Here is a 25183-nt window from a genome sequence, read left to right as displayed (position 1 = left end):
AGAGTAGAGAACAGGGGCCTTCTTACTGTCCCTAGAATGTGCTGAACTCAGACTTGCCTCAACACCTTTACTCATGCTCTCTCCACTGGCTGCCAAACTTTGCACCCAGACTTCACATGCTCCCTCCTTCACCTCTTTCAAATATGACACATCACCTCTCAACAAGGCTTCCCTGGGCTTCCTATGTAAAATGGGCCTCCCTCATTCTCCATCATTTTCTATTTTATTTTGTTTGTACCTCCCATCTGTTGAAACTGTGTTCTTTATGTGCTTATGTTTCTCATTTTCAGTTCCTCCACTAGAATGCAAGACCCACCAAACACCATGGGTTTTGCCTATATTGTTCACTTGTATATCTCATGCATTTAGAACAGTGCTGTTAGAAACGCCCATTCACCCACATCCACATTGACAAAGTATCTAAACTCAGAGGGCCTCATCTATTATCTGCACTGTGGTAGCCCATCTCCAGAGATGGTCCCCAGTGAAATGCACTCCTGTTATTCACACCTTGAATGTGGGGTGGCCTTGTAGCTCACCCTTGACCATAAGAAAGCAGCAGAAGTGAAGCCGCCTGACATCCAAGGTTATCACATAAGAAGCCTTGCAGACTCTCCCTTAGCCTTATACAACACGTACCCTGGAGAAGCCAGCCACCAAGTCAGAAATCTACGTATACTGAGATGGCCATGTTGTAAGGAAGCCCAGGATAGCCATGTGGTGGGCCATGGAGGGAGACAAAATGCTCAGCTAGTCCCCACCTGTTCTAGCCATCCCAGCTGAAGCACCAGACATAGGAGTACACCTGAAACTCAACTGAGTCTTCAGATGGTACTCCAAACCCAGGCACCATCTGACACTGACTGCATGAGAGACCCCTAGTGAGAACCCTCCAGCTGAGGGCCCACTGCACCAGGAGCAGAAATAATAAATTACTGTTTTAAGCCACAAGCTTTGAGGTAGTTATGCAGCAATAAATAACTCCAAAGGGCAGCCACCAAAGACAGCTCTAGGTTCAAACATTTCCTTCCCCACCAACATTACAGATGTGTCAGTGTCCTTGGGCTTTCCTTCACACACACTCTCCAGTAAGGTGTGCATCTCTGCCATTAATGAAATTTGGTTTTGCCCTGTCCGTTCTTCTGCACCCCTACAACCACCCAAAGTCAGGAAAGTTGCATCTTCATCCTCAGGGGATCACTGTCATCTTGGCCGAGTCCCTACACCCTCTGAAGCTCAGGCTCTTCTCTCAAAAATGACTGCAGATTTTACTTTTCAATTTTGTTTAGTGTGTGGCAGGCAACCCTTTACCCCTCCCTGAAGTAGAACCCAATACAGAACACAAATACATGAGAGAGATAAAGTGAGAGAGGTCTAGCAGAGGCAGGAGAGGCTGTGTGTCTGAGTGGTGGGAAGAGGGAGGCTGGTGTCATAAGACCTACCTTCAATCACCAGCTCCCCTGCTCTCTAGTTCAAACCATCCAGCTGACTCCTCCAGAACCTGATGTGAAAACCACAATAAGGGATGGTCTCAGAGGCCTCCTTACCTCACATGGGATCCGTGACATTAACCATACAGAAAATAGACATCTACTTTAAAACTTTGGGATTGATTTTAATGTATTCTTTATGGGGCATCGTGTATTTTAATTTTTAAATAATATGGGGCTGGAAGAGGTTTTTTTTTGTTTTTTTTTTTCTGCTTTTGCTTTCTCATAGAATCAGACTTAATCCTAGTGTGTGCCAACCACCACCTATTCTTATCGTAGCAAGCCCCTACCATTTTGTCCATTTCTCTAAACACGGGTGCTAAGCTTGGTTGGTGCTTAATCCTTAAGAGAAGGAAGAGAATACTTCAAATTTTCCCATCTGCAGTATAACCTGACTTGGAAAATACTGGTTTACAACCATTCTATGTGGTTTTTCTTTATACTATTTTCAAAAGTCTATAGAGTACAAGATTTCATGCCATACTGTACCTTTCCATTGCAATTTTAATAGCTGTACTCATCAGAAATTGCCTTTCATATCAGTAAAGATCCCCTTCATATAATGCTTCTCAACTTTCATTCTTAAAACTCTATTTAGAAGTTTTAAAATCAAATTCTTCAGTGTCACCGTAGGGCTCGCTGCTGAACTCTGTTTTCCCATTTTCTCCTTTGGATATTGAATTTAAATTGAAAACAGGAGTGTTCTGATCGGTGCTCATGAAATTCTTTGACTTAACACTAATACATTGAATATTATGCATAGTTAAATTATTACAGGTTATACCTTGATAAGAGCATCAGCTACCTTTTTAAACATGTCCTCAGACAACAGGCACAAAATCCCAAGCATGTGATGACACTTGATATGTGCCTATATTAGTTAATAAATACGTAGCCTGCCACGTGGTATGAATTAGGTAATTACTTGACCCAAACATCACCCAGCAGATTAGGTAATTACATGATACCATCATCTCCACTCAAATCTCCAAGCTCATATTTGAACTCTGCCATTGAGACTATGGACAGATGTACAGTGTATCTGATCAACGTCAAAAAGACAACAATTTCGATCATTATTCCAAGCTGTTAAGTAGAAGTCTCCTACCTCCTGAAAGGAAGCTGTTTGAGAATGTCTTTTAAACCCAGGCAAATATTACTATGTAAAATAATATTTTTTGCTTGCTCTTTTATTTTTTAAAATTTTAAATTTTAAAATCTTATTTGTTAATTTGACAGAAAAGGAGAGCACAAGCAGGGGAGCTGCAGGCAGAGGGAGAAGCGGATTCCCCATTGAGCAAGGATCCCAATATGGAACTCGATCCCAGGATCCTGGGATCTTGACCAGAGCAGAAGGCAAACACTTAAATGACTGAGCTACCCAGCCACCCCTTACTTGCTCCCTTCTAATTCCTCTCCACTCTAGGAAAGGCCTATGTGCTATTTTCTTGACCTGCCCACATACCCATCCTCCTCCCCCAAGACTGAATTATTGTTAAGTCTTCATCCCACACACTACAGAACAAGTTCTAAGGTACTCGTGTGCTCACTAAATGAGCTCTAAGCCCATGCCGAGGAAGTTTTGAACACTTGCCCTTATTCAGGCATCCAAAGGGGCCTGACTGGGGTTTCTCAAAAGGTTAAGCATGTGACTACCATCCGACCACCAGTTCCACTCCTAGGTATTTACCCAGAAGAATTCAAAGCAGGGACTCGAACAGGTAGTTGTACATCAATGTCCACAACAGCATTATTCACAAGAGCAACAATAGCAGAAATAGCCCAACTATTCATCAGCAGGTGAACGGATCAACAAATGTGGAATAGACATACAATGGAATATTACCCAGCCATGAAAAAGAATGAAATACTGAGCTGGGAGTCTGCTTGAGATTCTTTCCACGTTTCCCTCTGCACTCCCACTCTTACTCTCTCTCTTTCCCTAAAATAAATAAATCTTTTTTTTCAACCAACATCTTCTTTCTTTTAACTTAAAATCAATTAATTACATATAGTATATCATTAGTTTCAGAGGTAGTTTAGTGATTCATCAGCTGCATATAACACCCAGTGCTCATTACATCAAGTGCCCTCCTTGATGCCCATGACCCAGTTACTCCATCCCCCCATCCACCTCCCTTCCAGCAACCCTCAGTTTGTTTTCTACAGTTAAGAGTCTCTTATGGTTTGTCTCTGATTTCATCATATTTTATTTTTCCTTCCCTTCCGCTGTGTTCATGTTTTCTTAAATTCTACATATGAATGAAATCATATATTTGTCTATCTCTGACTGACTTATTTCGCTTAGCATAATACCCTCTAGTTCCATCCATGTCATTGCAAATGGCAAGGTTTCATTCTTTTCGATGACTGAGTAATATTCCCTGTATACATACATCACATCTTTATCCATTCATCTGTTGATGTACACCTGGGCTCTTTCCATAGTTTGGCTATTGTAGATATTGCTGCTATAAACATTGGGGTACATGTGTGCCAATAAATAAATCTTTAAAAAAAATCTGGGGGTAGAGAGAGAGCGCACAACCTACCAGGCCAACTCTCATGGAATTTACGTAAACATTTTTCTTTAGTTTTATTTTGCAAGTGTCAAGAGAATCAATTTTGGAGCAAGCGGGCTACTAAAAGATGCTTTTGTTCTCTCAGCCTAAGCATATAGCTAATAAATGGAGAGGGGAAAAAGAGAACTTTGGAAGGGACTTGATCCCCCAAATGCTTGCAGTTATCTGAAAAGGTAGGTGTTTTATTTTACACACACCATATATGCACACATATACATACATACATGTGAATATATATATATATACATACATGTGAACGCTACGGTTCCGTAGTCTTCGTCATTATTCTGAAATCTAAAATCAATTTTAAGAGAAAAATGAAGGACTTGCAGCTCCAGGAAGAGCACAGAATTGGTGATTCCTCCCCCACCCAGCCATGTCATGAGCTGCTGTTGCCCCTTGTCATTGTTTTAAAGTAAATGTGGGCTTCCAGCAAGTAAAACTACTCTTACTCTCAACTACTCTGGAGAAGTACTTGGTGTAATACGGGCATGTTTAGAACGACACCTGGAACACGGTAGCTCTCAAAAACCTGCGCCATAAATGATGTTTGAAATGCAAAACTTCAGATCGATTCACCACGTTCGAACCTCGCCAAAAAGCTGGAAAAAGAAGAGGCATTCATTGTACTTCGCGGGGGCACAGCCCCTGCTCAGTTGCTAAGGAGGTTTTGAGGATGCCTCTCCACCCCCAGCCCATCCCCGCCGCTAGCCCCTGGAAGGGTTCACCAGACCACCCCTAGAGACAACCAGGTCTCACTACCTTTGTCACTCAACTCAACTGACCTACTGATGAAGCCCCGACGGAGCAGTCCCCAATGAGGCAACATCCTGTGTGAATCATTTAGGCCAGGCCCCAAGCCAACCCACACAGCACATCTGTGTGCGAGAGCGCCTCTCGCAGGCGTAACCATTTCCTGGAGCCGCAGCCGGGCCGCCTGCTTCTCAAACCCCCGGGTTCCAGTCTGGGAGGCAAACAGCCCCCCACATCGGGAGGTTACATCTACGGAGCCTAGTTAGGCGCAGTTCCACCTGCGTGGCCAATTAGCTGCCTTCCCCTCCAGCCCGGACTAGTTCAACAGGTTTCCTCGAGCGCGTCCCGGGCCTCCCGATTGGTGCAAGAGGCTGTCACTCGGATTCGGCCCACCCCTTCCCGCCCCTTCCCGCCCCTTCCCTCCTCGGCTCGCACGCCTGAGCGGACCAATCGCCGAGGGCCGGACGTGTCCAGGTTGGCGGCCCCGCCGCGCCGGGCCGGCCTGGATGCGCCGAGGCAACGAGCGCACGGGTACAGCGTGGGGAAGGCGCGCTTCGCAGGGCCTGCGCCCCGGACCCCGGCAGCCGCGGAGGGACGCCTGAAGGTGCCCTCCACAGGCGGCCCCGATGACCGAACTACAGCAAGATGTAGAAGACACAAAGCCTGCCAAAGTGCTCGCGAAGAGAGAGAGCAAAGTTGGCTCAGCCCAGTGAGTATGCTCCGTGGGGACCGGCGGAGCCCCGGCGGCCGAGAGCGCGCTGCCTAGACGTCTCTGCCTGGGACCGGTTTGGAGTGGAACTTGAGGGGGGACGGACGGCCCTGTGGCTTGAATTCTTTCGGTGGCGCCGGGTCGCCTTTTTGTCTCCCCTTTTCCAATGCTGTGTTAGAGGAAAAGGCACGGTAGTGGGTCAGGAGTGGGCTGCAACTTGCAGTCCCGTGGGGATGTCAAGGATTGGACCCGAAGGCAACGACTGGAGGTTGGTCGTTCCCGAGGGACGTCTGGGGCAAGCCGTCAGATCTCTAAGGCCGGTCAGGAAGCAGCAGCCAACATTTGTTTCTGTTGCTCTACTTCTTAGTGACGTGTGGGAAGGTGAAGTTGCCTCATAGATGTCATCTGGTCGTTAGCGTCGCGGTGATGCGTGTTTTGTCGTGCGATTCAGAGCTTCAGGGTGTCTTTCTCCCATCCCCTTTCCTGTTTCCTCTCAAGAGAGGGGGAAAGTGGTGGAAAACATGGACTATGCTTTATCTTTCTCCTTAGAGACTGTCTGGCTTTGCTTGGGAACTTGACACAAACTTCTTCAACACTTTTTCTTTTCTTTTCTTTTCTTTTTTTTTTTTTTTTTTTTTTTGAGAGAGGGTGTAGGAGTGGGATGAAGGAGCACAGGAATATATAATAATATAAAACACTTCAAATATTGGGTTCTGACTATCCTCTTAAAGGATCCATGTTCATAATAGGATTTGCACATTGTTGGGCCTATAAACTCCTATGGTTTTAGAAACTGAAAACTGAGATATTTTGGTTACAAGGATTAGCTTCCTGTAAATAAACTTATTTATCTTCCCTGGATAGCTTTTTTTTTTAAAGCTGTAAGTATTATTTCCATGGTTATTATCCCCAAACCTTCTTGTTTGAAAGATGAAAAGAATCTTTCGTTATTCGCTTCTTTTCTGTATCACTGTAACTTTTTTTTTTTTAAGATTTTATTTATTTATTTGACAGAGCTCACAAGTAGGTAGAGAGGCAAGGAAGAGAGAAGGGGGAAGCAGGCTCCCTGCTGAGCAGAGAGCGCAATTTGGGGCTTGATCCCAGTACCTAAGCTGAAGGCAGAGGCTTAACCCACTGAGCCACCCAGCTGCACCTTTATCTATAACTTTAATGATACTTATACTTATAAACTATAACTTTAAATGATACTAAGATAAATATATAAATGTTAAGATGAACAAATAAACCCAAATTTTTTTTGGTACCAACCTGTTGGGCGGCACCTAAAAAATAGTTAGATTTCTATCTGCTTAATTTCAACATGTACTCGTTTTTTTATGACACAGCCTGGTTCCACATAAAGACTTGTGTTTATAAAAGCATCTTCCATCAGTGTATCAGAGTTTGGGCTGAAGTTTTGGAAAAGGAATAGCTTTTATTAGCTGCTTTGATTTGTTATTTCAAAGGCTTTGGTTGTGTTCTCTTTCAGTGTCTGCGTTCCTTGGCTACCCTTTCTTCTGCCTCTCAGCTTTGTCAACTTAAGCTGATACTCTTTCCTCTTCAATGATAGATAACACTTGATTGAGGAAAAAAATCCCATAGGTATAACCCTTAAAAAATGTTTTTGTTTTCTTAGCCTAAAATAAAATCCTAACTCTATTCTAATTGTTCAAGCCCAAGAAAAAGGTAAACTAGCAAAGACCATCTATCTCCTTTGCACTTAATCATTCTTTTATAAGCTTCTCTTAAAAAGAGGTATACGTAGCATTTTAAACAGCCCTTGATAGATGTTTGAGGTGACAGGAGTATTAAGGGGCACAAATAAGGCTGGAGCCCAGGACTGTGACCCCCTAGTCCAGGAGTCCACCGCAGGCAGTGTTATGTTCCTGTTACACAAAGCGGAATGATTCAGGTCCACCCAGCAGCTCCTAAATTTTTACATCTTCACATTCCCAATAGTCTACTCAGTTAAGGATATCGTTTTAGTAGATTGAGGAAGTCTGTTAGCTGTTTAGATGAATTCTCTTAACTTAAAACTCTTCAGATGTTGGCAAACTAATTTTATAGAAGATAATCTTAACCATATTGAAGCAGAAGAACCCAAACAGCCGGACCTTTGTTTGGAACACCTTCGTTTGACAAATTCATTTCAGCTCAGCAAATATTGGAATACCTACTCTTGGCTCCATAATGGCGGGGAATACGGAATGAAGATGTTGTGGTATCTGCCCTTCTGGAACCCAAGAGCTGTGTTGAGGAGACACATATACAGATATTTCTGTATTTATCTGTATGTATCTATTACTGAAGTTCAGAGGACATTGGGGTCCCTGGCCATATTAAACCCATGAACAAGATAGTTCTATAAAAAGTTTGGCCTATAACTGAATCCTCTCCACAGTTAGGATGTTTGCCCATTTGGCACTCTTTAGTAAGTTTTTCTAGGTTTATGGAGATTTTTGTTTATTTTGTTTGTTACAAAGTGGTAATTTCTAGGCCTGTTGTAGTCACTTCTGAGTCAATCGAAAACTTTAGACACTCTATTTCCTGAGCATTTGAATTCTTGCTTTGGTAATGGAATAAGAGTGATTTTTAAGAGGGAGATAGATACGTTGTCAGTGTTACATGCATTATGATTATTACATATCCGAAATCATTTGAGGAGCAAAATTTTGTTGCTTAGAAACCCAGTCTAACTTCTTGGTTTTGAACTTTGTAACTTAGATTAATTATCGCTAAGCTCAGAGTCATTGGAGTCCGAGTGTCCCGATGGACATTTTCTTCTCTAGTGTTAGAATGGCTTGTCTTCCTACATAGCCCTTATCACCTAGAACCTAGGTTTGTAATTGATAATAGCTGACCCTTACTGAGAAAACTTGCTTTGTGGCAGGCAGGGTGCTTAACACTTCACATTCATTTTCATACAGGATTAGGCACATACTGTCATTTCCATTTTACAAATAAGAGCATGGAAGGTCTGAGAAGTTAAGCAACTAGGCAGAGGCCTAGTTAACATAGAACAGCTCAAATTCAAGGCCAAGACAGCTCACTCTAGTCCAGAACTTGAATACTTTATCCCTACTTCTGTATTCCAGAATCTCTGATGGCCCCCCATGACCTCCTCTCCTCTGCCAAGAAGTTCAGACCTTTCATGATCTGAGCACACATAAACCATTTCAGTCTCATTCCTAATACTAGCATGCACATCTTTATAGCTAAGCAGTTGCACTAGTGGCCCTGTACTTAGGAGGTGAGGATGCAGAAGAATAAGAAACAGATGAGCCAAAGGTACTTCTGAGTTAGTTTCCCTTCACTCCCTACTCGCCTCTGTTCCTTTCTCAAGCAATTCCCTCTTTTCTTTGTCTCAGTGTACTTCTACAAGTCAACTCAAAATTTCCTTTCTTGAAAGCCTTTCCTTGTCACTGGCCATACTTAGCTCTCCCTTATCTGGGCTCACCTTGCATGCATGTGATCAACCCCAGAGAACTTAGCTGTCACTATTATTGCTGTTAATTAATAGTTAATGTTTATTGGACATTTATTATGTACAAAGTACTATTTTAAGTTGTTAACAGATACTAACTCACATACTAATCCAGGACATATTAGCAGACTCACATCATATTTTTTCTTACTGATTTTCTCAGAGTGCCCAAAGTATAATCTCTTCCAATGTCTGTCTCTTAGTGAGTGAGAGAGGCTGCCACCCCAGCCCTCTAATTAAGGTATATAGTCTACTTACTGATATTCCGCTTGAATATTTCCAGGGAAATCTTACTTTTAAAGTTTCTTAATCAAATTTTCTGTCTGTAGCAGTTAGAATTTTTAGGTACCGGCCCAAGAATTTTGACTTAATTACTCATCTTTGTATTAGCAGTGAGGTGAGGCTGCACATTTATTCATCACCAAAATGCATTAATTTAGCTGTATATTTCCTTTTGAGATCCTAGTTTTCCCCTTTCAGTACTTTTTTCATTCTGAATGTTCTGTTCCCAAACCTAACTTTTTTGACACACATTTTCTCAGATACACTTCAATTTCATAAACTCTCTTGTGGATCTCATTTATTAATGGCTAAGTTATTTTCATAGTTTTTTTTTAAGATTTTATTTATTTATTTGATAGAAGGAGAGAGAGCACAAGCAGGGGGAACAACAGGCAGAGGCAGAGGGAAAGGGAGAAGCTGGCTCCACACTGAGCAAGGAGCCTGATGTGGGACCTGATCCCAGGACCCTGGGATCATGACCTAAGCGGAAGACAGACGTTTAACTGACTGAGCCACCCAGGTGCCCAGCTAAGTTATTTTCAATGAATTGCAAGAAGGATCTAAATTGACTGATATATTTCTGGGAAAAAGTTTACCTTGATTCATATTTCAAATAATGAATTTTATCACATGTAGCATATTTCTAATGCAGTTTTAATTTTTAACATACTTTAATAATTTGAGACATAAGAATTCTAGACATTTATTCAACTGGATATATATGGAGAAAGAGAGGATGGATGTGGACGACATAAACATTTACCCCAAAAGCAAACTCTTGTATTAGCAAGAAGTAGTAAAGATTTTAGGAACATGTTTGACATTAGTGAATTCAAGTAAAAATAAGTGACCTGCCCCAAAAGCATTTATCATACAAACAGAATAAGAGTTGGAGTTAAGACATGGTCTTGGTTTGGAGGCAAGAGGAGCAAAAACAAATAATGTTTGAGGATAGCTTGATTTTTTAGTGCTTGTTTAATTCCAGTCTTCCAAAGTGCTCATTTAGAAAGAAAATCTCCATATTGTATATTGCCTATATAATCTCTCTCTTTCCGTGTGTGTACGTGTGGGTGTGTCCACATTTTTCTAAAATTCTAATTTCCAGGTCACCAATTCTGACAGGTTATCTAGTGTACTTTTTAATAGAAACTTTGGAATAGGAATAAAACACTGTAACATTAGAAACCATTAAAATTTTATTAACGTGAAACAATCAGAGGAGTTTAAAAAGATGGAGAAAAATCAACCAGCGTGCTGGTCTAAAATGTTCTCGGAAAGGGATTTAATGAGTCAAATCAGTCCTCTGGCTTGAGGGTACTATCCAGGGAGATCACTGATTTATCAAGGTAGTTCATAAAGATGTTAAGAATGTAGGCTCGGGAAACAAGGATTTGTTTTTTGTGTTTTTTTTAAAGATTTTATTTATTTACTTGACAGAGAGATCACAAGCAGGCAGAGAGGCAGGCAGAGAGAGAGGAGGAAGCAGGCTCCCCGCCGAGCAGAGAGCCCGATGCGGGGCTCGATGCGGGGCTCGATCCCATGACTCTGAGATCATGACCCGAGCCGAAGGCAGCGGCTTAACCCACTGAGCCACCCAGGTGCCCCAAGGATTTGAAATCTAACTTTCCTGCCTCCCGAAGTGTGACCCCGGCCAGTTACTTAGCACCACTAAGTCTCCCTTTTGTCATCTGTAAAGGGGAAAACTTAAGTTAGCTGTTTCACAGGTGCTTGCTTTCATGTTTAAATGAGAAATGTAAGAAATTCACTTCCCCTACTCCTGACATCATGAGCTCTCAGGAACCATAGCTGTGTTCATCTTTGCCGTTGAAGGTCTGGGGCTTGCTGCACAATGGAGGGTAGCCTGGAGGTAGGGAGGGTAGGCTGGTAGCAGGGAGGAAGGCTGACATAAAAAGTAATTAAATTAATCAAAATTCAGCAGGCCTGCCTGATAGTCTCATGCCCTTGTGATGTACTCAGTGAGCCTCTGTTACATCCTCTAGACCTTGAGGACACTCAGGAGGGTACCTGAGCATTTCCTTGAAATCTACATGGCAGCTTGGTTTTTAGTTTATGCTAAAAGGATCTCCTATTGTAATTGTTCAGTGACCTACCGGCTTATTTAAATATTGCTTACTGCTTTGGTTGTTATCCCATCTGTTGTCCAGGACTGTTATCTACAAGCCATTGATTTTCACATCCTGCTTCCTGGCACTGAGTTTTATCTTGCCGCTCCTCATCTTTAAACTGCTGATTGTTTTTCATTTGCTGCACTCCAGTAGAACTCTGCTTCACCGTCTTTCTGATTCTTTAAATGCTCAGCTCTAGGCATTTCACACATTTTCAAATGGCGTAAAGCAGAGGTCCTCAAGAAAGACTCTGCCACAGTCACCTCAGTGACCATTCTTTCTCCTCAAAGGACAACGGGTGTTTTTATCTGGACTTAAATTTGATTATTTACTCCTAGCAGAGAAGCAGAACCAACTGCAGCTGCATTCCGTAAGAGAAACTAATTTGGATGCTGTCATAAGTCACTCTGTGTCCCATTCGGAATGGGACATGATGTCTCAAGAGGCAGATTAGTTTTAACAAGTTTATTGCGATATATATAACATATCATAAAATTTACTCTTTTCCAGTGTACAGTTAAGTAACTTTACTAAGTGGTGTGCCATTGGCATACCTGGTTTTAGAACATGTTCACCCCCCCAATGAGATTCCTTAGGCCTATTTGTTCCCCATTCCCACCTAGCCCCAGGTAACCACTTGTCTACTTTCTGTTTCTACAAATTTGCCTTTTCTGGGCATTTCATATAAATGGAATCATATAATATGTGGTTTCTTCTTTTTTATGATTTATTTATTTATAAGAGAGAGAGTGTGTGAGTGAGAGGCAGAAGCAGCCTCCCCACTGAGCAGGGAGCCCAATGTGGGGCTCGACCCCAGGATGCTGAGATCATAACCTGAGCCGAAGGCAGATGTTTAACTGACTGAGCCACCCAGGTGCCCCAGTATGTGATTTCTTATATCTGCCTTCCTTCACTTAACATTGGGTTTTTGAGGTTCATCTGTGAGGTAGCATATGTCAGCAGTTCATTCCTTTATATTGCTGTATAGTATTCCACTATATAGATATGCCACATTTTGTCTGTCTCTTCATTTGTTCATGAACATTTAGCTTGTCTCCACTTTTGGTTATTATGAATAATGCTATGACTGTTTGCATGCAAGTCTTTGTGTGGACATATGCTATTAATTCTCTTGAGTATATACCTAGAAGTGGAATTGCTAGGTCATACTGTAATTGTTTAACTTTTGGAGGAACTGGCAGACTTTTTCCAAAGCAGCTATACCATTTGATGTTTCTCCTAGCAATGTGTAAGGGCCCATGGTATAGATTTAAGAGAAAATACTTTCACAGTGCAGGGAAGCAAAATTCTAAGCACTTTAAAGGTAAATCAGTGACTTATACTCCATAACATAATAAACATCTGTTGATTGTTAACTGAGCAACATTCATACTTACAATTTTGAAAACTCCTCCAAACTGCAGTGTTATCGAAGATGTGAACAGGTGTTACAATGTTAACAAAGATAATTCTGTCATACTTGGGTACATTTTCTACAACCTCTTAAATTTTTCATAAAACATCACATATTTTATGACGATAATAGATGAAATTTAAAAACTGGACCATAATCTCCTCCATCTGTGTTGACCTATTTTAAAGCAATATGTGTATAAGGTTAGAAAAATAGAACAAGGTAAGCTGTGTACAAAATGAAAAGGGCTTTGTTCCTGTCTCCCACGTTAAATGCCCTTGTCTCAAAGGTAACTGCTTGCTGAGGTTTTTGTATTCTCTCGCTGTTGGCACTTAAGGCCAGAATCAAGTTTTTTTGTTTGTTTGTTTGATTTGTTTTAGAATATTCAGCTCCCAGTATGCATGTAAGTATGTTGGACTTGGTAAAATGAAAGACCGTGGGAGGACTAAGAGTGATCATACTCTACTTGGTCAGCATACCTAGTACACAAGCTACCTAAATGGCAGACGATATTCTCATAAAGCACTGTTTTCTCAAACTTCTTTGCATAGTACTTATCTACCAATAAAGTGGCCTCCTCGATTCTAGCATTGAAGGATAAATAAATCCATCAGAACGTGACTTTGAGTGGACCTTAGCAATGTGGCCTTATGGAGAGTCTGATTTCTGACTGTGCTGTCCTCCAGTTATCAAAACATTTTCTCATCTCTTCTGTTCCCCTCTCCTAAACGAAGGACACTAGGCAGGCCCTTGATGAGATGAGGTAGCTATAGCTGGGCTGCAATGTGAACAACTAGATGAAGGGCACAATAGTGATGAGATGGGTTTAAAAAAGAAGAGATTGAGCGGAGAAGTGGAAATGTGAAGGTGGCAACAGTGAGTAAGGATGGGGGAGAGAAGAAAGAAGAACTCAGGAGGGATATCGAGTTACATGGAAAAGAGAAAGAAAAAATGCTAATTTAACATTAATGTGTACAATCTTCTATTTGTCCCCTGGATCCCTGGTTCCCTGTTCTATTTCTCCTCTTCTCTCCACATGCTCTTCTGTATGCTGTCAGTGAAGTCTCTGACACTGCAATGATTAGCAGACATGCCTCTTCCCTCATGAAGATACTGAGTTGCATGTAAAGGTTGGTGTTTTCTTTAAGTCCCTATATATCAGGTTTATCATTATACCCTTATTTGTTATCTTCTGGATTTTTCAAATTATGTCTTCCATCTCATGGAGTGAGTTAAAAACTGGGAAGAACCTTAGAAATAGCCTAAATTTTGTGTCCTTTACTATTAGGGATTATTACCTGAAGACCATGATCTTGGGATCCTACAAATTATTTTGAAACCCCTAGGGTGTAGTCCCATAAAGAGTGTATTGCAAATTGAGTTGCTATAGGATAACAGTGATGAAAAACTAATTTATTGTGACAGATTTTATTATCACAGTATTGTTTCTATAAATCTTTGGAAAATAGCACCTCATTTGATTCTAAGAGCTTAACTATTATGCTGCATAACATGAAATGTGGTCTTGCGAGAGCTCACAGGAAACATCAAGAATATTTTCCTTTCCTCTTAGAATAAAGTTCTGTAGAATATAAAGTTAGACTGGTTTTCACATGAAGTTGGTAGATTTCTTACACTTGTTCTCTTGACTTGATCAGAATCTTTTCTAAAAATTTTACAAAGAATCACAGCACCTTTGTGGAAATCAGATACTAAAATCAAAACATCAGATTTTTCATCAATACCTGAAATGAGAGAATAATCAGTGGTGTAGGAGAAAGGCAATATATAACAGCTGATAATAACCAAGAGATTTGCTCCTATTCTCAACTGACATTGACCACATAGTTCTGTATGTTGGGTACCATGTTGCGTGTCATGGCAGTCACCATGATGAAGAACATATGGCCTTTGCCCCTAAGGAAAATAAGAGCAGAGGAAAGGAATATTTTGAGATTAAATTTTTTTCAAAGGAGAGACAAGGTAGCTTCTGAAAATATATTAAAGCTTAGATGAGGTGTGATATCATTGTTATGTGGTAGACACCAGAGTGCTTTTACATATGAGGTAGGTACGGTTCTCATTGCATTTTATGCCTCACAGAGACTTAGCAACTTGCCCAAGATCATAGCAGCTTCTGAAGTGTTGAAGTCAAAATTCAAATGCCCCAGCAGTCTAATCTGAACCAGCCCCCTTAGATGGTTCCTTACTCAAACAACCTCAGTAGATTTAGGAAGGGTAGAGGCACAGAAGGCAGAATTCCTCCATGAAGTGTCTCTGATCCTTGAGTAGATCTCTTGACTTTGATTGGTCTGTTTTCTCAACTATAAATCCAAGATTCCTTTCCATTCAACACTTCTAATATTGAAAGTATCTCTAATGTTATGCAGAGGACAGGGTAGATAGAGGGAGCATCTTCAGTGAACTCCGGGGCACTGGGACTTTGTCTGTGTTGTCAGACACAGGCATCCCTGTCTGGCTCCTTGTGCTCAAACCTGACCACCAGGAACCTGATCATTGCAGTTTCAGCTTTCTACTGTGATTTGTGCAACAGTCATTCATAGATTCCTGTTTTTAAAAACTGTGGTTGGGTTCTTCCTTGCATAAGCACAGAGTGTTTCTACAAAGTAATGTGATTGCTTTGTTATAAAAACATGTGAATGTTGTCTCTTTAAAAGTAGTCACCAAAGGAACCCAAGAACTTTTCCAAAAATGCTGCAATTGCACAAAACCTTTTTGAAACTCTTACAGAGTTACTTCCAAAGCCTAGAGCCCATTCTTTGAATAGTCATAAGGTTGGCAAATCCTTGTCCTTTGAGAATGAATTCAATTTCTGGAAACAACCTGAAGCCAAATGTGGTGAATAAGGTGGACAAAGATAAATTAAATACCTTTAAAACACTTTTGGATAGGATCCTTTTTGATCCAAAAACAAGTTGTGACTATAGAATAATAAGACCAAGTTCCTAGTGATATTTACAACCTAGTTTCTATATATCCAAATTCTGGTTATTATTTTGTAATCTCATTATGAGAACAGGAAGATATTACAGTTTTTATTCTGTCCTAAAATCATTTTTTAGTGTTTACAGTATACCCAGGTTGGTGTTAGACATATCATAAGCATTAAAAAAATACTTGAGTATGCAAATGTAGCATGTGATGTCTTTTCATCCAAGTGTATTCTCTATGTATTAGGGAAAACAATTTGTGAAAAACTTGCCCTCAGTTTAGTTTAAAGTAAGTGAAGTTCACATGTCACAGTCTTCTTATATTATCTTGTCTGTCATTATAGACCAAGGGAATTGGTATGCTAATTACATTTTTTCAGGCCCTCTCTCCATAGCAGAGGTTTACACCAGATGGACTTTTCTCATATATGCCAGGCATCACTCCTGACTTTTCCACAGGATGGCCATCAGTTTTCAGTGTGAAGCTTTCCACTTTTGTCTGAGTGTCCCCTGTTAGTTAATACCTGTGAGATGATTGATCTACTACTACCTGTTAAGTCTTAGAGCCTTCTTTTTTGTTTGTTTTAAGATTTTATTTATTTATTTGACACAGAGAGAGATACATCAAGAGAAGGAATACAGGCAGGGGGAGTGGGAGAGGGAGAGAAGCAGGCTTCCCTCTGAGCAGGGGGCGCGATGGAGGGCTGATCCCAGGACTCTGGGATCATGACCTGAGCCAAAGGCAGATGCTTAACAACTGAGCCACCCAGGTGCCCCAATTCTAGAGCCTTCTTAAAGATAAGCATATTTCCTCGTTCCCAGCTTTTGGTCCAAATGGGTTTATTAGCATAACAGTTTCACCTGATATCTGATTTTAATGCTGTGTAGTGTTTGGTAACCTGTATGTACTTTTGTCTTTGCTCTTCTGTAATCCACTGGAATTCAACAGACATTTGCCTACCACTTACTCTCTGCTGGGCATACAAGGCTAAATGACATATGTGCAGTGGCCTTTGGAGCTCACAATCTGAGGAGAAGAGAGTGGGGGTATGGGTGCACACATATAACTAATACCATGTGATAGAAATTTCACAGTAGTTGTCTACTGCTAATGGGAACAGACATGTAGGCAATTTGTTTTCTTTAAGGTGAGGTGAAGTAAGAAGTGATGTTGAAGTGTGGTTGAAGGGCAGTAAAGAATCTGGCCTCAGCTTGAGGGGGAAAATTATTCCAGGCAGAAGGAAGAACAAAGATAGGTTGCTTGAGAGTTCAGAATCATGTTTTTGACACATATGTAAAGGTTTTCTGTGGCTCAAATGGTGGGGGCCAGGAGAACTAAAAAGAACAGAGTCGGGGCAGACCTGGAGCCCCCATTTAGAATGCTCTTCCTGGCTTTGTTCTCTTTCTTCATTTCTGGCTTTGGCTCTGCTACAGAATCTTTGGAACTTTAGGGAAGTCATTCACTCTGGTCTTCACTTTCCTCCTCTGTAAAAAAGGAGGGCTGAATGACTTGATTTGTTAGGTTGCTTCCAACCTGAAAAGGAAGAGTCTTTGAAGAAACTGCCCTACTTCTCTGCACTCTGCTGTAGCCTTTGTGTAAAGAATTCTATCAGACTGGAACAAACCAAGGAGAGTTTTTTGAGTATGAATAGAATCCTTGCATTCTTACTTGGTTTTATCCTCTTTTATCTTTTTCCTTCCTTTCCCTAGGTAAACTTACACCTGGCTAAGGCAGGATTGCCATTTGTACATACCTAGACTGTCTTCTCACAAATTTGTAGATACTTATCAACATTCATGTTGCATTCAGACATCCCTGCTTTGCCCTTTGGATGCAGCTGACAGGGTCACAATGCCTTCTGGACCAGTCATAGTAGAAATGTCCAATCAGGTAACTTAATGTCAAACCCATAACACATAGGGAGACCAAACATCTTACCAGTAGAACTGCAAGCTTCTCAGCTGTAGTTAAGGTCTGAAAATAATATACCATTATACTGGAATACAGATGAAAATTTAAGGTTAAAAAACCTTTTTCCTCAGAGATGAAGCCAGTGATACTTGTTTACTACTTCAACTTAATAATTACTTAAGCATTTAAAAAATTTTTTAATATTTTTTAAAGTACCTTTATTTACACCAGTAGTTGAATTTAGCACATATTCTGAGAACTTACTATTGTTAGGTACTGTACTGTCCCCCTTAAAATAAAATAACCAATTATTTTACCATCAGAATGGGTTTAATCAGGAACAGCAGAGGAATTGCAATCTGGGACAAGTAAATGCTAGCAAATGCCAGGCAAGTCCACAGAACTTTTCTCTTTACAGAGAAAATAGGGGAGTTGGGAGGGGCTGTTATAAACAAAAGGCCATTGGTGTAAACTCTTTGGCTGATTGGCAACAGTCTCTCACTAGCTGGGCTGTTGCCAGGCAAGGAGAAAATCTTCCTACCTCCTGCCGTGGTAGTAAAATGGGTTTTTTTCCTTTGGAGAATGCAAGGTCTGTCTCTTTCTGTTGAGTCTGCAAAGTGGGGCAACTAGTGGTACAACTTGAGCTCCTTATGTTCCAGCCTCCTGACTCCATTTTCCATGAGGTTTTCTTTATTAAGGTTCACAGTACTATGTTATAAGGATATTAAGTTGCATTAGACATGGACCCTGCCCTCTAGAACAGATTTCACTACAATTTGAGCAATATCTTAATATGACATTAAATATGAATTTCAATCTATTGTGATAAATAAGAATCTGTACAAATTATTTTTAAAAGAATAGCAGGAGAGAAAGTACCCCAGGGTGGGGTTTGAGTAAATAAAGTAAATCATGAGAATGGTTGAAATTTTCCAAATGGAGAGAAGAGTAGACTCCCAAAGAGAGAACCTAGGAATGATTTTATGTTAGAATGAAGGACAAAAGAAGAGGGCACAAAGGTGAAGTAAAAATAAATGGCACAGCAGAAAACAAAGCAATAATAATATTAAATGCATAGAATAGAATCATGAAAAAATGATCAAGGGAAGAAGAATCCCAAGGCATAGCATGAGCAGGCACTACCAATAGCATCAGAAGAACTCCTGAAGAGCCCTTGACATTTAGCAATACAGAGATCACCAGGGAACTCTGCTAGGGAAATTTTAGTGGAGCATGGAAAATGGAGGTTAGACTCTAGTGAATTAATGGGAAATAAAGAAGTAGATACAGCATGGGTAGGCTGTAGTTTGAAGAGACTCCACTGAGAAATGAAGGAAGGGGAGGAAGGTAACTAGAGGAAGTGAGGTCAGAGGAAAGTGGGTTTTTTTGTTTTGTTTTTTTTAATTTAAATTCTAGTTCATATACAGTGCAAGGTTTGGGGAGGAGGGGTTCCCACACACAAAGACTTTATTTTGAAAAAATTAGAAAGATAATGACCATCCTGGAACAGTGACATGATGAAAACTGAGCTTTTATCCCCACAGCTGTTCATGACTGAAGCTCAACCAAAACTGAATGTTAAAAAATCATGGTAGATTCAGAAACAGGGCCTGTAATTGGGAACTGAGGGGTTAATGTGATCGGCTCAGACATGAGCCTTTCTTTATCTCAGCTTCATCATGGGTGATAGGGCCTTTTTAAAAAAAAAATTTAAATCCAATTAATTAACATATAGTGTAGTATTAGTTTTAGAGGTAGAGTTCGGTGATTCCTCAGTCTTTTATAATACGCAGTGCTCATTATATCACGTGCTCTCCTTAATATCTATCACCCAGTTACCCCTTTACCCCACTCTCCTCCCCTCCAGCAAACCCTCAGTTTGTTTTCTATGGTTAAGAGTCTCTTATGGTTTGTCTCTCTCTCTCTCTGATTTTCTCGGTTTTTATTTTTCTTCCCCTCCCTTCCCCTATGATCCTCTGTTTCATTTCTTAAATTCTACGTATGAATGAGATCATAGGATAATTGACTTCCTCTGAGTGACTTATTTCGCATAGCATAATACCTTCTAGTTCCATCCACTTCATTGTAAACAACAGTATTTCTTTTTTTGGTACCTAAGTAGTATTCCATTATATGTTTATACCACATCTTCTTTATCCATTCATGTGTTGATTGACATCTGGGCTCTTTCCATAGTTTGGCTATTGTGGACATTGCTGCTATAAACATTGGGGTGCAGGTACCCCTTTGATCACATTTTTATCTTTGGGGCAAATACCAGTAGTGCCATTGCTGGGTCATGGGGTAGCTCTATTTTGAACTTTTTGAGGAACCTCCATACTGTTTTCCAGAGTGGCTGCACCAGCTTGCATTCCCACCAACAATTTACGAGGGTTCCCCTTTCTGTACATCTTCACCAACATCTGTTGTTTCTGGACTTTTTTAGCCATTCTGACCAGTGTGAGGTGGTGTCTCATTGTGGTTTTGATTTGTATTTCCCTGATGCTGAGTGATGTTGAGCGTTTTTTCACACATCTGTTGGCCATTTGTAGGACTTCTTTGGAGAAACGTCTGTTCATGTCCTCTGCCCATGTGTTCATTGGATTATTTGTTCTTTGGGTGTTGAGTTTGAGAAGTTCTTTGTAGATGTTGGATATTAGCCCTTTATCTGATAAAATGTTTGTGAATATCTTCTCCCATTCTGTCTGTTGTCTTTTGGTTTTATCGACTGTTTCCTTTGCTATGCAAAAGCTTTTGATCTTGACGACGTCCCAATAGTTTGTTTTTGCCTTTGTTTCTCTTGCCGTTGGAGATATGTCTAACCAGAAGTTGCTAAGGCCAAGGTCACAGAGGTTGCTTCCTATGTTCTCTTTCAGAATTTTGATGGATTTCTGTCTCACATTTAGGTCTTTCATCCATTTTGAATTTATTTTTGTATATGGTATAAGGAAATGGTCCAGTTTCATTCTTCTGCATGTGGCTGTCCAGTTTTCCCAACACCGTTTGTTGAAGAGACTGTCCTTTTTCCATTGGATGGTCTTTTCTGCTTTGTTGAATATTAGTTGACCATGGAGTTGAAGTCCGTTTCCGGGTTCCCTGTTCTGTTCCATTGATCTATGTATCTGTTTTTGTGCCAGTACCATACTGTCTTGATGATTATAGTTTGTAATAGAGCTTGAAGTCCAGAATTGTGATGCCACCAGCTTTGGTTTTCTTTTTCAACATTCCTTTGGCATTTTGGGGTCTTCTCTGATTCCATACAAATTTTAGGATTATTTGTTCCAGCTCTGAAAAAAGTTGATGGTATTTTGATAGGGATTGCATTGAATGTATAGATTGCTCTAGGTAGCATAAACATTTAAACAATGTTTGTTCTTCTAATCTATGAGCATGGGACATTTTTCCATTTCTTTGTGTCTTCCTCAATTTCTTTCTTGAGTATTCTGTTTTCTGAGTGCAGATCTTTGCCTCTTTGCTTAGATTTATTCCTAGGTATCTTAATGGTTTTGGATGTAATTGTAAATGGAATTGACTCATTATTTTCTCTTTCTTCTGTCTTACTGTTAGTGTATAGAAATGCAACTGATTTCTCTGCATTGATTTTGTATCCTGCCGTGCTGAATTCCACTATGAGTTCTAGCAATTTTGAGGTGGAGTATCATGTCATCTGCAGAGAATGAGAGTTTGACTTCTTCTTTGCCAATTTGGATACCTTTTATTTATTTTTGTTACCTGATTGCTGAGGCCAGGACTTCTAGTGCTATGTTAAACAACAGTGGTGATAGTGGGCATCCTGTCATGTTCTTAACCTTAGGGGAAAGGCTCTCAGTTTTTCCCCATTGAGAATGGTTTTTGCTGTGGGTCTTTGGTATATGGCTTTTGTGGTATTGAGGTATGTTCCCACTATCACTACACTATGAAGAGTTTTAATCAAGAAGGGATGCCCTACTTTGTCAAATGCTTTTTCTGCATCTATTGAGAGATTCATGTGGTTCTTGTCCTTTCTTTTATTAATGTAGTCTATCACATTGATGGATTTGCAGGTACTGAACCATCCTTGCAGCCCAGGAATAAATCCCACTTGGTCCTGGTGAATAATCCTTTTAATATACTGTTCGATCCTATTGGCTAGTATCTTGTTGAGGATTTTGGCATCCATGTTCATCAGGAATATTGGTCTGTAATTCTTTTTGGTGGGGTCTTTTCTGGTTTTGGGATCAAGGTAATGCCGGCCTCATCGAATGAGCTTAGAAGTTTTCCTTCCATTTCTATGTTTTGAAACAACTTCAGAAGAATAGGTATTAATTCTTCTTTAAATATTTGGTAGAATTCCCCTGAGAAGCCATTCAGCCCTGGACTCTTATTTGTTGGGAGATTTTTGATGACTGCTTCAGTTTTGTTGCTGGTTATGGGTCTGTTCAGCTTTTCTCTTTCTTCCTGGTTCAGTTTTGGTAGTTTATACATCTCTAGTAATGCATCCATTTCTTCTAGATTGCCTAATTTGTTGCCATATAGTTGCTCATAATATGTTCTTAGGATTGTATTTCTTCAGTGTTGGTTTTGATCTCTCCTCTTTCATTCATGATTTTATTTATGTGGGTCCTTTCTCTTTTTTGAATATATATTTTTTAACATATTTTCTTTCTTTTTGAATAATAATAATATTAATTCTTTCAAAGAACCAGCTCCTATTTTTGTTGATCTGTTCGACTGTTCTTTTAGTTTCTGTTTCATTGATTTCTACTCTAATCTTTATTAATTCTCTTCTGTTGGGTTTAGGCTCTATTTGCTGTTCTTTTCCAGCTCCGTTAGGTATAAAGTTAGGTTGTGTATTTGAGACTTTTTTGTTTCTTGAGAAAGGCTTGTATTGTAATGTATTTCCCTCTTAGGACTGCCTTTGCTGCATCCCAAAGGTTTTGAACAGTTGTGTTCTCATTTTCATTTGTTTCCATGATTTTTTTTTAATTCTCCTTTTAATTTCCTGGTTGACTCATTCATTCTTTAGTAGGATGTTCTTTAACCTCTAAGTATTTGAGTTCTTTCTGACTTTTCTCTTGTGATTAAGTTCAAGTTTCAAGGCATTGTGTTTTGAAAATAAGCAAGGAATGATCCCAGTCTTTTAGTACCAGTTGAGAACTGATTTGTGACCCAGTATGTGAACTATTTGGGAGAATGTTCCATGTGCACTGTAGAAGAATATGTATTCTGTTGCTTTGGCTTGTAATGCTCTGAATATATCTGTGATGTCCATCTGGTGCAGTGGTTGTTCACAGCCGTTGCTTTCTTGTTCTTCTGCTTAGATGATCTGTCCATTTCCCTGAGTGAGTTGTTAAAGTCCTCTGTTATTATTGTATTATTAATCAATGTTTTACTTTGATTTTATTATTAATTGGTTTATATAATTGGCTGCTCCCATGTTAAGGGCATAAATATTTACAATTGTTAGATCTTCTTGTTGGATGGGCCTTTAATTCTGATACAGTGTCCTTCCTCATCTCTTATTACAGTCTTTCTTTTAAAATCTAATTTGTCTAATAGAAGGATTGCTACCCCCTCTTCTTTTGATGTCCATTAGCTTAAAAAATGGTTTTCTACCCCTTCACTTTCAATCTGGTGGTGTCTTTAGTCTAAAATGAGTCTTGCAGACAGCATATTGATAGATCTTGCCTTTTTATGCCATCTGATACCCTGTGTCTTTTGATTGGGGCATTTAGTTCATTTACATTCAGAGTAATGATTGAAAGATACTAAGTTAGTCCCACTGTATTACATGTAAAGTCACTGTTTTTGATTATCGTCTCTGTTCCTTTCTGGTCTGTGTTACTTTTGGGCTGTCTCATAATGCTTAATATTTCTTGCAGGGCTGGTTTAGTGATCACAAATTCTTTCAGTTTCTGTTTATCTTGGAAGCTTTTTATCTCTCCTTCTATTTTGAATGACAGCCTTGCTGGATAAAGACTTCTTGCTTGCATATTTTTCTCATTTAGCCCCTGAATATATCATGCCAGTCCTTTCTGGCCTGCCAGGTCTCTGTGGATAGGTCTACTGCAGTCTACTGTTTCTACCTTTGGAGGTTACAGACCACTTGTCCTGAGCAGCTTTCAGAATTTTCTGTTTGTCTCTGAGATTTGCAAGTTTCACTATTATATGTCGAGGTGTTGCTCTATTTTTATTGATTCTGAGAGGGGTTCTCTGTGTCTCCTGGGCTTGAATGCCCATTTCCTTCCCCAGAGTGGGGAAGTTCTCCACTATAATTTGTTCCAATATACTTTCTGCCTCTCTTTTTCTCTTTCTCTTTCTCTTTCTTTCTCCTTCCTCTTCTTCTGGGATCCCAGTTATTCTAATATTGTTTCACTTTATGGTATCACTTATCTCTCAGATTTTCCCCTCGTGATACAATAGCTGTTTATCTCTTTTTCTTAGTTACTTTATTCTTCATCATTTGGTCTTCTGTATCACTAATTGAACTTCCATTTTTAATTGCCTCTTAGTAATAACCTTTTTTATTTCAACTTGAATAGATTTTAGTTCTTTTATTTCTCCAGAAAGTGATTCTCTAGTGTCTTCTATGCTTTTTCAAGCCCAGCTAGTGTCTTTATATTAATTATTCTGAACTCTCATTCCAACATCTTATCTCCATACTGATTATGTCCCTGGCAGGCAGTAGTGCCTCTTGTTCTCTTTTTTGAGGTGAGTTTTTCTGTTTTGTCATTCTTGCAGAAAGTGGTTGCTTTTCTATTTGTAGAGGTGCATCTATTCTTTCCTTAGATCTCCAGTTGAGTTAGCAGGTGTTCAGAAAGATTTGATAGCTATCTAGCTCGATTCCTGGGAACAGACAAAACTAACGTCTTCTCTCCACCATCTTGGACTTGGCTCACGGTTTTGGTTTTTAAATGAGAGAACTTTGTAAGGTTGTATATAAACTCCCAGAAAGTGAGCAGAGAGGGGAAAGATGAAGATGTACCACAAGCCCAGAGTGGTGGGAAAATGGGCTTGAACATCAGTAGGAGAAAGACCTTGTCTTCCGAAACTTGGGGGACACACAGATGCAGTAGAATCAGATACATGCCATTGTAGATCAGGGGGACACATGTTGTTGCACTCCTATGAATACTTCTCTAGCTAAGTTGTGATGTGGCCCCTTTGATCCACAGGGATGGGTTGTGTGTGGCTAGGGGCTTGGCAGCATGGAGAGTGTTTGGAAGGCAGGCTGAGGGAATAGCAGGGGGAGGTGGCCAAGGACTGCTAATGGGCCCATGACAGAAGCCTCAGTCCACAGTAAGGGCTAATTTTCCACCTTCAGCAGTGCTCACCATCTAGGATTGAGAAAGTGAAAAGGCTGGTATTGAGCTGATCTTGTGGTGTTGATGCTGGCAGAAGGACTGCCATACCTGGAAACTAGGGGTGAATCTGTCATAGAAGTAGTCTGAGCTGCTTCAGGAAATAAGTCCAGAAGGCATTGCTCAGCCTAAGAGAACAT

At 40.2% G+C, this 25183-nt stretch overlaps 1 protein-coding gene across 5 annotated transcripts in view; it reads left to right on the top strand.

Annotated features, from left to right (window-relative positions):
- GRAMD2B (GRAM domain containing 2B) overlaps positions 1-25183 on the top strand; it is a 111122-nt gene that overhangs the window by 34407 nt on the left and 51532 nt on the right. Inside the window, exon 1 of one of the 5 annotated variants that reach the window (XM_047729978.1) lies at positions 5281-5534. The exons of 2 other annotated variants lie outside the window; for them this stretch is intronic. Coding sequence is in view for 2 of the 3 variants with exons in the window: in XM_047729976.1 (XP_047585932.1) it covers positions 5452-5534 (83 nt within the window). In the remaining variant the exon portion in view is untranslated. Of the gene's footprint in view, positions 1-5280; positions 5535-25183 lie in introns of those variants that run through there. 2 more of the 5 variants (XM_047729976.1, XM_047729977.1) reach the window with 2 other exon arrangements.

This window comes from Lutra lutra, chromosome 5, assembly GCF_902655055.1.
Source record: "Lutra lutra chromosome 5, mLutLut1.2, whole genome shotgun sequence".
NCBI classification, from domain to species: Eukaryota; Metazoa; Chordata; class Mammalia; order Carnivora; family Mustelidae; genus Lutra; species Lutra lutra.
This window is presented reverse-complemented; position numbering and strand designations above follow the sequence as displayed.